This window comes from Ahaetulla prasina, chromosome 1 (genome assembly GCF_028640845.1).
Source record: "Ahaetulla prasina isolate Xishuangbanna chromosome 1, ASM2864084v1, whole genome shotgun sequence".
Lineage (NCBI taxonomy): Eukaryota > Metazoa > Chordata > Lepidosauria > Squamata > Colubridae > Ahaetulla > Ahaetulla prasina.
In genome coordinates, this window is record NC_080539.1 from 189,003,338 (window position 1) to 189,017,308 (window position 13,971).

Genomic DNA, 13,971 nt, shown 5'->3' on the forward strand with positions numbered 1-13,971 from the left:
CCTCCAGATGCAAAAACACCTTGACCAAAGGGAAGAATGCTATTATGTCTAACTACAATCACTCTCCTGAATCCCCCCTCCTACTTTCCCAAGCGCAAGAAGTTGGCAGCGTGGAAGCTTCTGGTGTTAATATGGCTTCCAAAGCTGACACTGTGAGGAACAGCATAAATACTTAGAAATAGAAAAAGGTCTGTTCCAAAGACCATCATTACAATTTCTGGAGCAGAGATTCTGTGCCAACTATTCTTTACCTGTAGTTCTAGGATATGCTCTTCTTTTTAAACATATTTTAAACATATTTATTAATAACTTCTGAAGTGGGCTATGAGAGCAAAGTGATTGTAATGTTGTGCAATCAACTCCAGATTCTCTATACTTGGTTTAACAGAGGGATAAAATCAAGATCACGTGAAGTGTTAGTGCCACTTTATAATGCCTTGGTAAGGCCACACTTGGAATATTGCATCCAGTTTTGGTCTCCACGATGTAAAAAAGATGTTGAGACTCTAGAAAGAGTGCAGAGAAGAGCAACAAAGATGATTAGAGGACTGGAGGCTAAAACATATGAAGAACGGTTGCAGGAACTGGGTATGTCTAGTTTAATAAAAAGAAGGACTAGGGGAGACATGATAGCTGTGTTCCAATATCTCAGGGGTTGCCACAAAAAAGAGGGAGTCGGGCTGTTCTCCAAAGCACCTGAGGGTAGAACAAGAAGCAATGGGTGGAAACTGATCAAAGAAAGAAGCAACTTAGAACTAAGGAGAAATTTCCTGACAGTTAGAACAATTAATAAGTGGAACGACTTGCCTGCAGAAGTTGTGAATGCTCCAACACTGGAAATTTTTAAGAAAATGTTGGATAACCATCTGACTGAGATGGTGTAGGGTTCCTGCCTAGGCAGGGGGTTGGACTAGAAGGCCTCCAAGGTCCCTTCCAACTCTGTTGTTATTTTATGTTATGTTAAAATGGAATATCCAGACCTGGACAGAGTACCCTAAATATAGTCAGATCATAACACATTGAAACTATTGTTTCATGCTATGTAAATGCAGTCCAGGATTGCAGACTCTTAGGCTAGCAGACATGACTCTGAGATTATTCATAGATTGTCTGGTAGAAATTTAACAAACCATAATTATGAGTGTCTGATCAGGAAGGTGATGCTTAGAATCTCTTTTCAAAAAATAATACCCCATCAGCAGCATATTTCAGTTTTGAATTAAAATATTTTGAGGTAATATTTTAGTCCTATCACATTCAAACTATGAGTCTCTGCATAAACAATTTCAAATCAGGTTGAAAAATCAGATATGATTTTAATCTGTTTTGAATCAGCAACATGAAGGACAAAATAAGGAATGTAACATTGCTCTGTGGGGTCATTTGTAGCTGCATGCAATGCACAACAGATGCATCCAGATTAAATTCTGAAGCAACTCAAAGCAGTATCTGGCAAAGATTAAAAATAGTATTCATCAACTGCTCATCTAGTTTATTGTTTTTAATCTTCACTATGAAGTTATCATTTTTATATGTTGCTATATAAAAGGCAATATATAAAAGGCAATAGGTTATGTACTATGTACTATGTACTATGCACATTCAACAGCTGATGTAAATATGCTATTCAGGTTTTCAAGCTGTAAGTATAATTAGAAAATGATATTGTTTGTTAAATTAGGGGTGAACCTAACACACACCCCACACCCCACATGTATGCTGAGATTTCAGGTGGCATGAAGCCTGAAAGCAAGTTTCCCATAAGGTGTCAGCTCTGTCATCTTCACTACGCATCGCTAAGCGATGGAGAGAAAGATGGAACCTGCTTTATAATGTCTTCAACTGAAATTGCTTCCAGGGGCCATCTGTTTGCAAGACATACTTGAAATTTGGCAGTTTTCCAAAATACATTTTAACATAAACATACAAAAATGAATTGACAAAGGAAAAGAGAAGACAATTGTTATTAACTGCAATACAGATAAATTTTTTTAATTCATTTTATCTTTTTATTTACACCACAGTAATAACAAGATGTCATAATGTGGTACAAAATACTGAATTTGTATTAAAGTTGAGATTGATGTTGGTATAGGTTAGAGAAAAATACCACTGGTTAAAAAAAGTAAGACAATATAACAAAAAACAGAGAGACACATAGGAAAAATAACCCAAATTTCAAAACTACTAAGAAAAAAGTCATAATAAAATTTAAGTACAAAGAATATGCTACTACAATTTAAAGGGGTCATACAATTAGGAATGAAACTATAAATTACAGAGTAAACTAGTAGCTGTTCTCAATGATGATATATTGAGCATGTTTAGGCATAAAGCAGACTATAATAATGTTACAACTTTTCATACTACATATTTGTAATAAATTCTTGGGTTAATAGTTTTTCAACCCAGACATATGAGTTGCCAACAATATACTGTAAAGCACCACAAGTGTTAAATTATTTTCCCTGGCCCATTCTTTTTAATTATCTCAAATACAATATGAAGCTGGGAGGAAACCAAGCTCAACTATCCCTAAGAAACCTCATTTCATGCTGATGCAATGTTTTGTTCAAATCCATAGTGTTTGCACATAGTGTTATCACTGCTTAAATGCAGAAACCTCTACATATAATTCCTAATAATTTAAAAAGTAGTACAGTTGAGCTGAAGAGTTACTTCTTTAAGTTATTTCCAATTTTATATGACATTTAATATAAACAGTAATCACATAGGTTTGCACCTAAGGACAAATAAAAACAGAATTCTTTTTTTCTCCCTCCCTTAAAAAACTTGACACATTTGTGTGTTCAGCAAAATTTTCCTAGAACATTTCCACATAAATACAATATATTCTACTATTGATTTGTCACAAATGCAATTATTTTCTTTAAAATGACAAATATTTAAGTAGTCCTGTCATTTTTCAATTTTACATTAAAAGCATAGGTCCTTAATCAGATGAGTCAATTAAACTTCCCTTTTCCATGCCTCTTATTTTTGTGTGACACAAAGCTACCCAACTTGTAACTTGATAATGCCATCAGAAAGCTTTTTCCCACAGCTGCTAAGTGTGATGTGCAAAATCTGTTTATGATATAAAGGCATGCCAACCTAATAGACCATATTTTTTTAAAGTATAGGAAACTTAAAAAAATATGTTCATATATCAATGCCCCGTAAAATGTGGGCCCAAAATTTTAGAAAAAGAAAACTGGAATGATTACATGATTAATAAAAAGGAATGTTTTGTCTGTACTGAAAGTAAAAAGTAAAATAATTATGATCTATTCTATTATACTGTGGAATTCACTTTTAGATAATTCTGTTTTTAACATGTAGCAGAATTGTAGGAAATCACTCTTTACCTTCAAAACTGGGTTAATAAAAAAACATACAGAATCCTGCTTATGGAACTTAAGTACTTCTTCCTTACAGAATATAAAAAAACTGTAATTGGAGATATATTGTCTTACTCAGACTTCTGGGCTCCGTTTATTCACAGAGCCCAGAAGCCTTCCTTATCTATACTTTTATTAAATAAAATTATTTCCAATATGCATATCTTTTTTCTCCTAGAATAACTGCAGAAGAAATCCAGTTTCAGGCTTACAGTGAAATTATGGCATATATATTTTAAATAGAAATTAATAAATTATGGGGTGAATTACAAAAAATTTTCTGACTTCAGAAAAGCTTTTCACTCCCAAAGATGTAACAATTTGAAACAAATGAATACTCTTAAAAGTAACATTAAAAGCAAAGATATTAACACAATTGATATATAATATTTTTTGTGACAAAAAAAATTCTTGACAGTTTTGATGTTCAAATATAAAATATGAAATTGCAGCGATCAAAGAATTCAACACTTTTTATCAATTGTAATAAAACATAGTAAATTAATAAAATACAAAACCAAGTAATTTCACACAAAAATCTTTTTAGAGCACAGCAGCAAAGCATTTTATAAAATATACATTTTATCTTTACCATCAAACTTTACACTTCTAATGCCAAAAAGAATCCATCAGTTTGAATATATTTGGGTTAGCATGAACATTAATATTGTAGTGTCTGTTTTAAAAATTGCATATTAACTTTTTCATTAAATAAACACCTAAAGCTTATCTGTACTCATTGAAATTTATGTTTATATTCTCAACTCCAGTCATAATGGAATGAAAGAAAAAAGCTTTTCAAAACTACATAATTATAAATTGACTCTGTCAGTTAATATAACCAAAAAAAATTCTTTAGAAAAAAATTAATCTCTTCTAATTTCCCTGCTAAAAATTTAAGCAGTTACACAAGAGGGTCAACTTCTCTCATTTAAAAAAATATGTAGAAGAAGAGAGATCATGATGATTAACACACTCTCAAAAACCAAATTTAATTATTATTGTTATTGATTTTGAAGTAATCTTTAAAGGGATTATTCAAGCACGGTAATGTGTTTTTGCTGAGTATTAACTGTACCAACAGAATATTGCAATCTTTCAACTTATTTATTTAAATTATTAATGCCTTTAATAATCCTTGCCATTGAGAATATACATTATTCTTTATAATACTAATCAACTTTCAAGAGAGGAAAGTTTACCATTTTCTTTAGGTAGCATAACAACTACAACTGAAGAACTGAGAAATTATACAATCAATTTTTGATCTTAAAAATGACTTTGGAATCCTTCCTTTTGAGAAAAGAATATTCTGAAAATAATACATATCAGTTTGCAGCATGCCCAAGATTAGGAAAAGTGTTTCCACTACAAAAATCTGGAAATAAGCGAACTTCAGTGTCCAAGGAGAAGTTATGTACAGTATGTCCAGAAAATGTCTGGAAACAGTTCTCAAACCAAACCAAACATGAAAAGCAATGCAAATAATTGGCTTTATTAGAAAACTAATATGAAAATAAAGCAAATACCAGAAATACTTCGTTTGTTAAAAGACGGTCAACACCGAAGAACTTAAAAGTTAAAGAACAATATGTAGGGTAGTTGCCCAGTGACTAAAATGTTGGGCATTTTAATGTTCCAAACTGCACTTTGACAATGGGCATTTTAACTAGACCTTTCAATCCACAAATCCTTTGGAAGGAGTTTCTGATGTTTCATATAGATAATATAAATGCATTATAAACATTTAATTAATAATTTGTAAGAGTCATTTTCCTAAGCTTGGAATATATTTATATTATTCATTATACAGCATACATAAATATTTATACCTAAAAAATTAAGCAATATCCCATGCAATCTGCTTTTAATAAAAAGCATTCCATTTTTTAAAAAAAATGCAATTGTATTTGTGCATGCTTTACAACCAAATCGATAATTTGTTATACATAATGTATAGAAGATGATGTTGGATTTTTTAAAAATCAATGAACTTAAGAAACCCAACAGCATTTGCCATATTACTGGCAATTACCTTAATGAAAAAAAAAATTAAACAGCAAGGAAAGAAAAATCAAAATAAGGTTGTAGACTGTTTGGGAGAAGCTCTGGCTGTTGCTTGCTTTAAATAATCATGCTAGCAGAAATCCTAGAAACTTTCTTACAGAATGCAGTTCCTGGCTTTCTCTCTCAGAGGAACAGCTGCAAAGTTCTTTTATTTTAAGGCATAGTTCCTCAAAAATGTCAGGAAAAAACAGCTACCCAAAGCAGTCTATTATTTTAAAAGGCACAAACTCTTCCTATGGCTTTGGCAATGCTAAAGCCAATCCCTTTTCTGGCTATCTTTTTTTTACACTCTCCCTCATCACATTTATATAATTTGAATGAATATATAAAAGTTTTCTTTTTACCCTTCACAAGAAGAAAAATAACCCTCCTCAGGGTCTGAGTTTTGAAGAACTCTTATTCACAAATACGCAAGAACCACAAAAATACTGAAACAAAAGTAGAATTTACTTTGAGTAGTCAGAATGTAATTAAATGTTAAGCACCAGTTTTAAATGAAAATTGTCACATACATGTTAAGTCTTTGATTTTGAAACAACAGCAAAAGCTGACAACTAAATACTTCCCTGGCATCTTGCCTCTTATAGCTTTCACTGAGGAAAAACGGAAGTATGTCTGTAATTCATATTGCTTTTCTTCACCTGCATTTTTTTGTTTTGTTTTCCATGAGCATAATCCATACAACTACAATATGGAGAAATTAAGCTGTTTTTAACATGGCTGCCTTTCTGGAAGAAAATCAGGGCAGGATGCAGGTATAACAAGAGAAAGCTTCTTGGCAGGCCTTCAAAGAAAAGATGAATTTCACTGGAGTGCTTCAAACCAGGAGTATGCTACAGAAGAGGATCCTCTTCCATAGGCTCTTCATCTAGCCTGTAAGTAATTCATTAAGATGAGTCAGAATAATAGAACTAGATAAATTAGAATTAGATAAATATGTTTATTAATTAATAAGCGTGCAAAGGAATATTACTTTGATGGGCTCACTTATCACACAATCTTAATAGTCATTAATAGCAGGGGTGAGATGCTCCCGAGTTCGGACCAGTTTGGCTGATCCGGTAGCGATGGTGGCGGGTGGTTCAGAAAACCGGTAGCAAAAATCCCTGCCCCCGCCGCCCATGCCCACCCATTTGCCCGGTCGCCCACTTGCCGCTTCTTTCTGGCTCGCTCACTTTTCCCACCCGAATGGAATGGAATAGGTTGTAAAAAATGTGTATGAGTCAGTTGTGTTGTGTTGTGTTGTGTAAAGTGTGAAAGTTGGTTTTTGGTACCTCTTATTGTTTTGTGTACTTTGTTTATTATTTTTATTATTTATTGCTATTGGTCATGCCCACCCAGTCATCTGACCACCAAGCCATGCCCACCAATTAAGCCACGTCCACAGAACCGATAGGGAAAATTTTTAGATTTCATCCCTGCTCAAGATCCAGATGGATCTTGACAGACTTGAACATCTAACAAAATGAAATTCAATATAGAGAAGAGTAAAGTCCTACACTTAGGGCAAGAAAAACCAATATAGACTGGGTGAAACCAGGCTTAATAGCAGTAACTGTGAGGGATCTTGGAGTCTTAGTGGACAACCAGCTAAATATGAGCCAGCAGTGTGCAGCATCAGCCAAAAGAGTCAATGCAATCCTAAATTACCTTAACAGAGGGATACAGTCAAGATCAAGTGAGGTACTAATACCACTCTGTAAAGTCTTAGTAAGACCACATCTAGAATATTGCATCCAGTTTTGGTCACCACACTATAAAAAAGATGTTAAGACTCTAGTAAAGTGCAGAAAAGACCAACCAGGATTGGAGACTAAAACATGGAGAACGGTTACAGGAACTGGGCATGGCTAGTCTAGTGAAGAGGAGGACCAGGGGAGACATGATAGCAGTGTTCCAATATTTGAGGGGCTGCCACAGAGAGGAAGGGGGTCAAGCTATTTTTTAAAGTACCTGTGGGCCATACAAGGAAGAATGGATGGAAACTGAACAGGAAGAGATTTAACCTGGAAATAAGGTGAAATTTTCTGACAGTGAGAACAATCAAGAAATGAAACAGCTTGCCTATGGAAATTGTGGTAGCTTCATCACTTGAGACTTTCAAGAAGAGATTGGATTGCCATTTGTCAAAAATGGTGTAGGGTCTCCTGCCTGAGTGGGGGGTTAGACTAGATGATTTACAAGGTCCCTTCCAACTCTTAATCTGTTCAGCTTCCGAACGGCTGGATCTCCAGACACTCTCTAGGCGTCTTCTCCAGCGTTTCATCTCCCTCAACTCCTTGGAGAACCAAGGAGCTGGTTGAGACCTGCGCCGGGTTAGAGGCTGCAAAGGCACGACACGGTCTAGAGCCCCAGCCGCGGCTAGTTCCCAGGCCGCGACTAGTTCTTCAGCCGTGCCATGGGCCAGACCCTCAGGGAACGGCCCAAGCTCCATCAGGAACCTCTCCGGGTCCATCAGGTGCCTGGGACGGAACCAACGTATTGGTCCCGTCTCCCTGCGGTGTTGAGTGGCGGTTCGAAAGTCCAGGCGAAGGAGAGAATGATCTGACCATGACAGAGGCTTGGTGACTAGATCTCCTACATCCAGATCATTCAACCACTGTCCAGAGATAAAAATCAGATCCAGTGTGCCTCCCCCAATGTGAATAGGGCCATCAACTACTTGCGTCAGGTCCAAGGCCGTCATGGAGGCCATAAACTCCTGGGCCATCGTCGATGACAAGCCGGATGAGAGTAATAAGTATAAGTATAAGTAATAAGATACATACAGGATGAGAGTAATAAGTGAATAAAAGAATCTGGGGTCCCCTCCCCACTTGAATACCTTTTAGACATGGTAAAGAATAGAGTGAGAATTAAAACAGAGATCTAGTTTGATGTAAAGGCATCAGGCTAGGGATGGGAGTTCTAGTTTCACCTTAGATACAAAGCCAGTAGGATGAACTTGAGCCAATCACTCGTTCAGCCCTAGGAAGAAGGCATGAAAAGTCTTGCCAAGAAAATTATAGGGACTAGTCCATGCAGTCACCTGTGCAGTCAGTACCAGTGCAGTCAGCACTGACTCAAAGAATCCCCCTCCTTCAAGAAGATAAAGAATAAAACTTACTTTTTTTCAGGAAGTGGTTTAACTCCAACTGACAAAGATGCCATTGCTGTTACAGTTTCTGCTTCTTCATTATCACACTTCTGTGCATCTATCAAAGAATAACTGACTGTTGAAGAATAATGCTGGAGTGAATGCCAATATTTACCTAAAGAAAAATTAAAACCATTATGGAATCCATTGCTATCATTTTTCAATTAAACAAAGAAAAGCATCATCAAGCAACTTAGAACTAAGGAGAAATTTCCTGACAGTTAGAACAATCAATACGTGGAATAACTTGCCTGCAGAAGTTGTGAATGCTCCAACACTGGAAATTTTTAAGAAAATGTTGGATAGCCATTTGTCTGAAATGGTGTAGGGTTTCCCAGGGGGTTGGACTAGAAGACCTCCAAGGTCCCTTCCAACTCTGTTATTATGTTATGTTATGTTAAGCTGCAAAATGAAACAGATCTGGGAGATTCTTACTTCTAAGAGGCTTTACAAAATATATGTAAATGAAATAAGAATATATTTCCCTATTTTACTGCAGCTCCATTTGCCCTCTATTCTTTTAACTTCTTGCATCCCTTTTATAAATGAATAAATGGGATACAAAGAAATAACAGAGAAGAGGGCAAACAGAGCTGCTGTAAAATAGGGAGATTTATTTTTGTCTAATTTACTGGAACTAGAGAAATGTTCCAAGGACTTCCTGAAAAAATAAAGAAATATTTTGTATACAGATTATACAAAAATATTCTCTCAAACCATGTAAGATATAACATTGGAAAGTCAGGGAATAACTGATCAACAGAAATTCAGAACTAAATAAACAAATATTAAATTAATCACTGTAGCTATTAAGCTAGTAACACGGTTATTAGGTTGTTGACTTTGCTTGTCAGAAGTCACAAAAGATAATTGTTTGATCCTGGGACACTGTAACCATCATAAATACATACTACAACCAGCATCCAAATTTTGATAATGTGACCATGGGGATATTGCAACAGTTGCAAGTGTGAAAAACAATCATAAATCATTTTTTTCAGTGCCATAACTTCAAAGGGTCACTAAATATAGATTGAGGACTACCTGTATTATATCTTGTTTCCAACAAAGCATTGAATAAAGTGCCCCATGGCAGCCTGATTAAGAATAGTAAAAAGTGAGTAATTAAATAGAAATATAACTGTCCTGAAAATCATACTCAAAAGGAAATTCTTGGTTCTTTAAATAGACTGCCACAGGGTTTGGTCCTCTGCAAAATTTCAATAAAGATTAGGCTTCCCAGGGCAGAAGATACCTAGAAGACATTAGCTAAAATTCAAGAAGAAATTATTAAGTTTCACAAATGTTGACAAAATAATAGAATGAGTCCCTGTGGATTTTACTTTTCTAGTCGTTGCCAACTATAGGGAGTGGTACACATTTCCATTTCAAGGCAATTGAGCCAGCACTGTTCAAAAAACATTTCTGCAATAATGTGGCCAGCATGATATCACTGACTACTGTTACTTGCTATTGAAGTGATACCTTTTTATCTATTCACATTTGCATGTGTTCAAACTGCTAGAGGATCATGTGATCTTCAGGTCTCAAACCTGGGCTGCCAGCTTTCCAACTGACATCTTAATTACTGAGCCACTACTCTGCCTGATAGAATGAATAATAGAATTAAACGAGAAATGAGAAAAGGAAAGAGAAAACAAATGAGAAGTATGCTATTTGAAATTACTGGCTTGGCAGAAATATACATTAAATGGATTTTTTAGTTGTTTCACAAGCTGCATATAAAATCAATGTAGACTTGAAAGAAAAAAAAACTGATTTCAATTTTCAGACCATTTGAATTTGTACCTCTGCAACCACAGAGGCCAAGATCTATTCTTTATCACTATTCTTTGAATAGTGGACACTATTCAAAGACAAAGACATGTTCCAGCTGAGGTTAAGGAAAGATTAAAAGTAACAATAGATTGGCAGAGTGGCTACTTGAGTACATTTTTGCTGGATGTATTCAAGCAGAGGTTGGACAAAATTTGTGGGGGGGGGGAACAAAGGGTCATATGAATATCCTGCAGCATTTTGAATTCTATAAAGACTTTATCTAACTGTAGAAGGAAAACTATTGTTTGTAAGTACTCACTGTGTATTTCAATGACCTTCTCAATGGAATGCACTGCATTAACATTTGCTGTCTGCTGTAATATTTTTTCAGGAATAGGGTCAAGCTGAGATAATAAAAAAATACAATTTAGAATATCACTTTTTAAAATAAATAATGAACATATGATTTTAATGTGCATGTGCATTTAAAAAGCTACCGGTAGTTAGCTACCGGTTCAGTTGAACCGGTAGTTTAAAAAGCTACCTGTGCCGCGCAGTTTAGCTTTGCTAGAAAGCAGGATTTCCTGCTTTCTAAGCCAAGCTAAACTGCGCAGCACAGGTAATCATCCCCTAGCTGTCCTACTTACCTTCCCAAGCCTCCTTTTGCCATGTACTGCACATGCGCGCACTCGTAGTACCTGCCAAAAGGAGGTTTTGGAAGATAAGTAGAACAGTGAAGGAGGAGATCAGCTGTTGTGCAGTTTAGCTTCACTAGAACTAGCAAAGGTGATCATCAGATCATAGCTTTTTTTTACTGGTTTGACCGAACCAGTAGCTTTTTTTAAACTACTGGTTTGCCTGAACCGGTAGTTTTTATCACTACCAGTTCACCTAAACCGGAGCGAACCGGTAGCATTTTACCCCTGGACCTAAGTAATATATGACTTCATGCAGCTGTCAGAGATGTTACTGAGAAAATTAAAAATTAGATAATTATTTTAAGTAGATTTATCTACTTTTATATGAAACTAGAAAAGTGGAATAATTTCACACAGGCTCTCTGCACATAAACGTCTCCATTTGTATTGCATTTTGCACCAAACACTTAACATATTAAGCCCTTCAGCTATCCAGTTGCTGAGATTCAATTTTTTTAATAACCGGTTCTGTGGGCGTGGCTTGGTGGGCATGTGACTGGGTGGCACGGCTGGTTATGTGACTGGGTGGGCATGGCTGGGTGGGCATGGGCAACTCGACATCACTCATATCGAGGGGCATCTCTCCCAGTCCCTCAGCCACTCCTTGTCACACCTGGCCTCAACGTATCTCTAGTTCTGTAAAAATGTTGTTCACCTTTTTTTGATTTTATTATCTGCATCTATATACTATAGATGGACTTTCATGGACCACAGAAAGGAGAAAATAGCTGACATGCTTTGCCCAAGGGTGTGATAGGCAAGTCAAAAAACAGGCTTTTGAGGGGCTGCCACGAAGAAGGTGGGCAATATATTTTCCAAAGAAGCAGAAGGCAGAACAAGAAGCAACCTAAAACTAAGGAGAAACTTCCTGACAGTGAGAACAATTAACCAGTGGAACTACTTGTCTCATTCTAGGTGCTCAATCACTGGAAGTTTTTAAGAAAAGACTGGACAGCCATTTCTCTGAAATGGTATAAAGTCCCTTCTAAGTGTTATTCTGTTATTCTGACACCTTTCCCAGGCCCTCCACTCAGCTTTTGGCATCCTAAATTTCCTGCTTGAGCAGGGGGTTAGACTGGAACACCTCCAAAGTCCCTTTCAACTCTGTTATTCCATTATTCCTGAGAAACACACACACACAATCATTTTAAGCAAATTCTCTTGTTTTGAAGACTTTAGAATCAGAAGGTACCTATAGTTCAACCTTCTGCTCAAGGCAAAAGGCCTGATAAATACGCAAGTTCGCAGACATCCCGGCTATGGCTGCAAGAACTGCAGGCAGCCTTCCCCACCACACACTTCCTCCTCCCACCATCCCATGCGAGGCAGGAGGCCTGAGAGAAAGTGCCACAGCCCTCCACGAAAAAGATAAGTTAATACCTCGCAGTGACAGAGGAAAACCCAAGTCTTGTAAATAAGTGGAAGGATTGGTTCAAGACATTGTTAAAAATACAAGTATTCCTAATTTATCCAAAGTTGGTGCATGAAGAAAACAAATATCTCATTCCTCATAATTTGAATCAAGTCCATCAATAGAGGAAATGATGCAAAGAGAAAGAGCCAACTCGTTTAAAGAACTGCAATCAATGTTACAATCGATGCAGGACGTGATGTTAAGGAACCATGATGTCAGCCTGCCCCAGATCAGTGTTTGAGAAAATAAAAACCCAACTCCGTCATGTTGAAGAATTTGGTAATTTATATCATACAAGTCTGGATGCAAGGAAAGCAATGCTGGAACTGGAAGTAAATCAAAACCCCAGAGTCATATTCTCTCCTGAACCCTCCCCCTACTAGAGGTCATACAGTAATAGTCCAATGTCTTATTTCTCCTCAGCCACGTGTAGTTTCACTTCCGATATTCTCCCTCTGTCAATCTTCTGAATGGAATGTGGAATCAGCAGCTGCCATTACATTCACGTGCCAAAACAATTCAAACATCTATTTTTAAAAATGGCTTTTCCCGTCTCCCCCACATGCAATGTCAGCCGACGCTGGGAACAGTGAAAACCTCCCCCCTCCTCCATAAAGCATGTAAGACATTCAGTAGAGCAAACTTTTAACAAGGTAATAAAATAGTCAGATAATCTAGTAGGAGAAATACACTAAATTAAAGCGGAGGCTGACATTTGGCCCTCCTTCGAAAAAAGGACGTTAGTCCTGAAAAAGAAAAAGAACAGTTAGAGTTTATCAGGATATTTGTTATAAAATAGTGCTAATTTTTTGGGGGCCCGAATATCTTCTTTGTTCACCCATTCAGCTTGTGATAGAGGGAAATGTTTCCAAGCTACCAAATATTGGATTTTATTTCTATATTTTCTGGAGTCTAGAATTTTTTTAATTTCAAAATGTTCTTCCCCATTGATGAGGATTGGTACAGGGGCTTTAGTCGGATTAGGCCTAAGGCGGGATGTGTGCTCAGGTTTGAGCAAACTAACGTGGAAAACTGGGTGAATTCTTCTGAGAGATTTAGGTAGTTCTAGTTGGACCGTTACTGGATTTATGATTTTCACGATGGGGAATGGGCCCACATATTTTGGTCCAAGTTTTTTAGATTTTTGAGTTGTTTGTAAATATTTAGTAGACGAGAAAACTTTATCTCCTACTTGGAATTTTTTCTCAGGAGCTCTCTTTTTATCTGCTTGTTTTTTGTGTGTGTGATGAGCATCGTCAATTGCTTTTTGTGTAATTTTCCATGTACTTTGCAATTGTTCTATCTATTCAACCAAAGACGAAATCAATGGTTTTTGTTCAGGGAGTTCGGGAATGGGGACAAATTCTTGACCTGAGGCAATTTTAAATGGGGTGAATCCAGTGCTGCTATGAACGGAATTATTGTAAGCTACTTCCGCAAATGGTAGTAAGTCTGCCCAATTATCTTGTTGATAAT

At 36.4% G+C, this 13,971-nt stretch overlaps 1 protein-coding gene across 11 annotated transcripts in view; it reads right to left on the minus strand.

The window, feature by feature from the left end:
- Positions 1 to 1,987: 1,987 nt before the first annotated feature.
- The window catches only part of HDAC4 (histone deacetylase 4), a 612,734-nt gene continuing 600,750 nt past the window's right edge, over positions 1,988 to 13,971 (minus strand). For 8 of the 11 annotated variants that reach the window (XM_058185350.1, XM_058185387.1, XM_058185378.1 and 5 more), the window contains 3 exons: positions 10,703 to 10,787; positions 8,575 to 8,719; positions 1,993 to 6,341 (listed from right to left, as the gene is read on the minus strand). In XM_058185350.1, coding sequence (XP_058041333.1) covers positions 6,302 to 6,341; positions 8,575 to 8,719; positions 10,703 to 10,787 — 270 coding nt within the window. In that variant the 3' untranslated portion in view covers positions 1,993 to 6,301. Of the gene's footprint in view, positions 6,342 to 8,574; positions 8,720 to 10,702; positions 10,788 to 13,971 lie in introns of all 11 variants that reach the window. The other 3 variants (XM_058185449.1, XM_058185442.1, XM_058185422.1) reach the window with 3 other exon arrangements.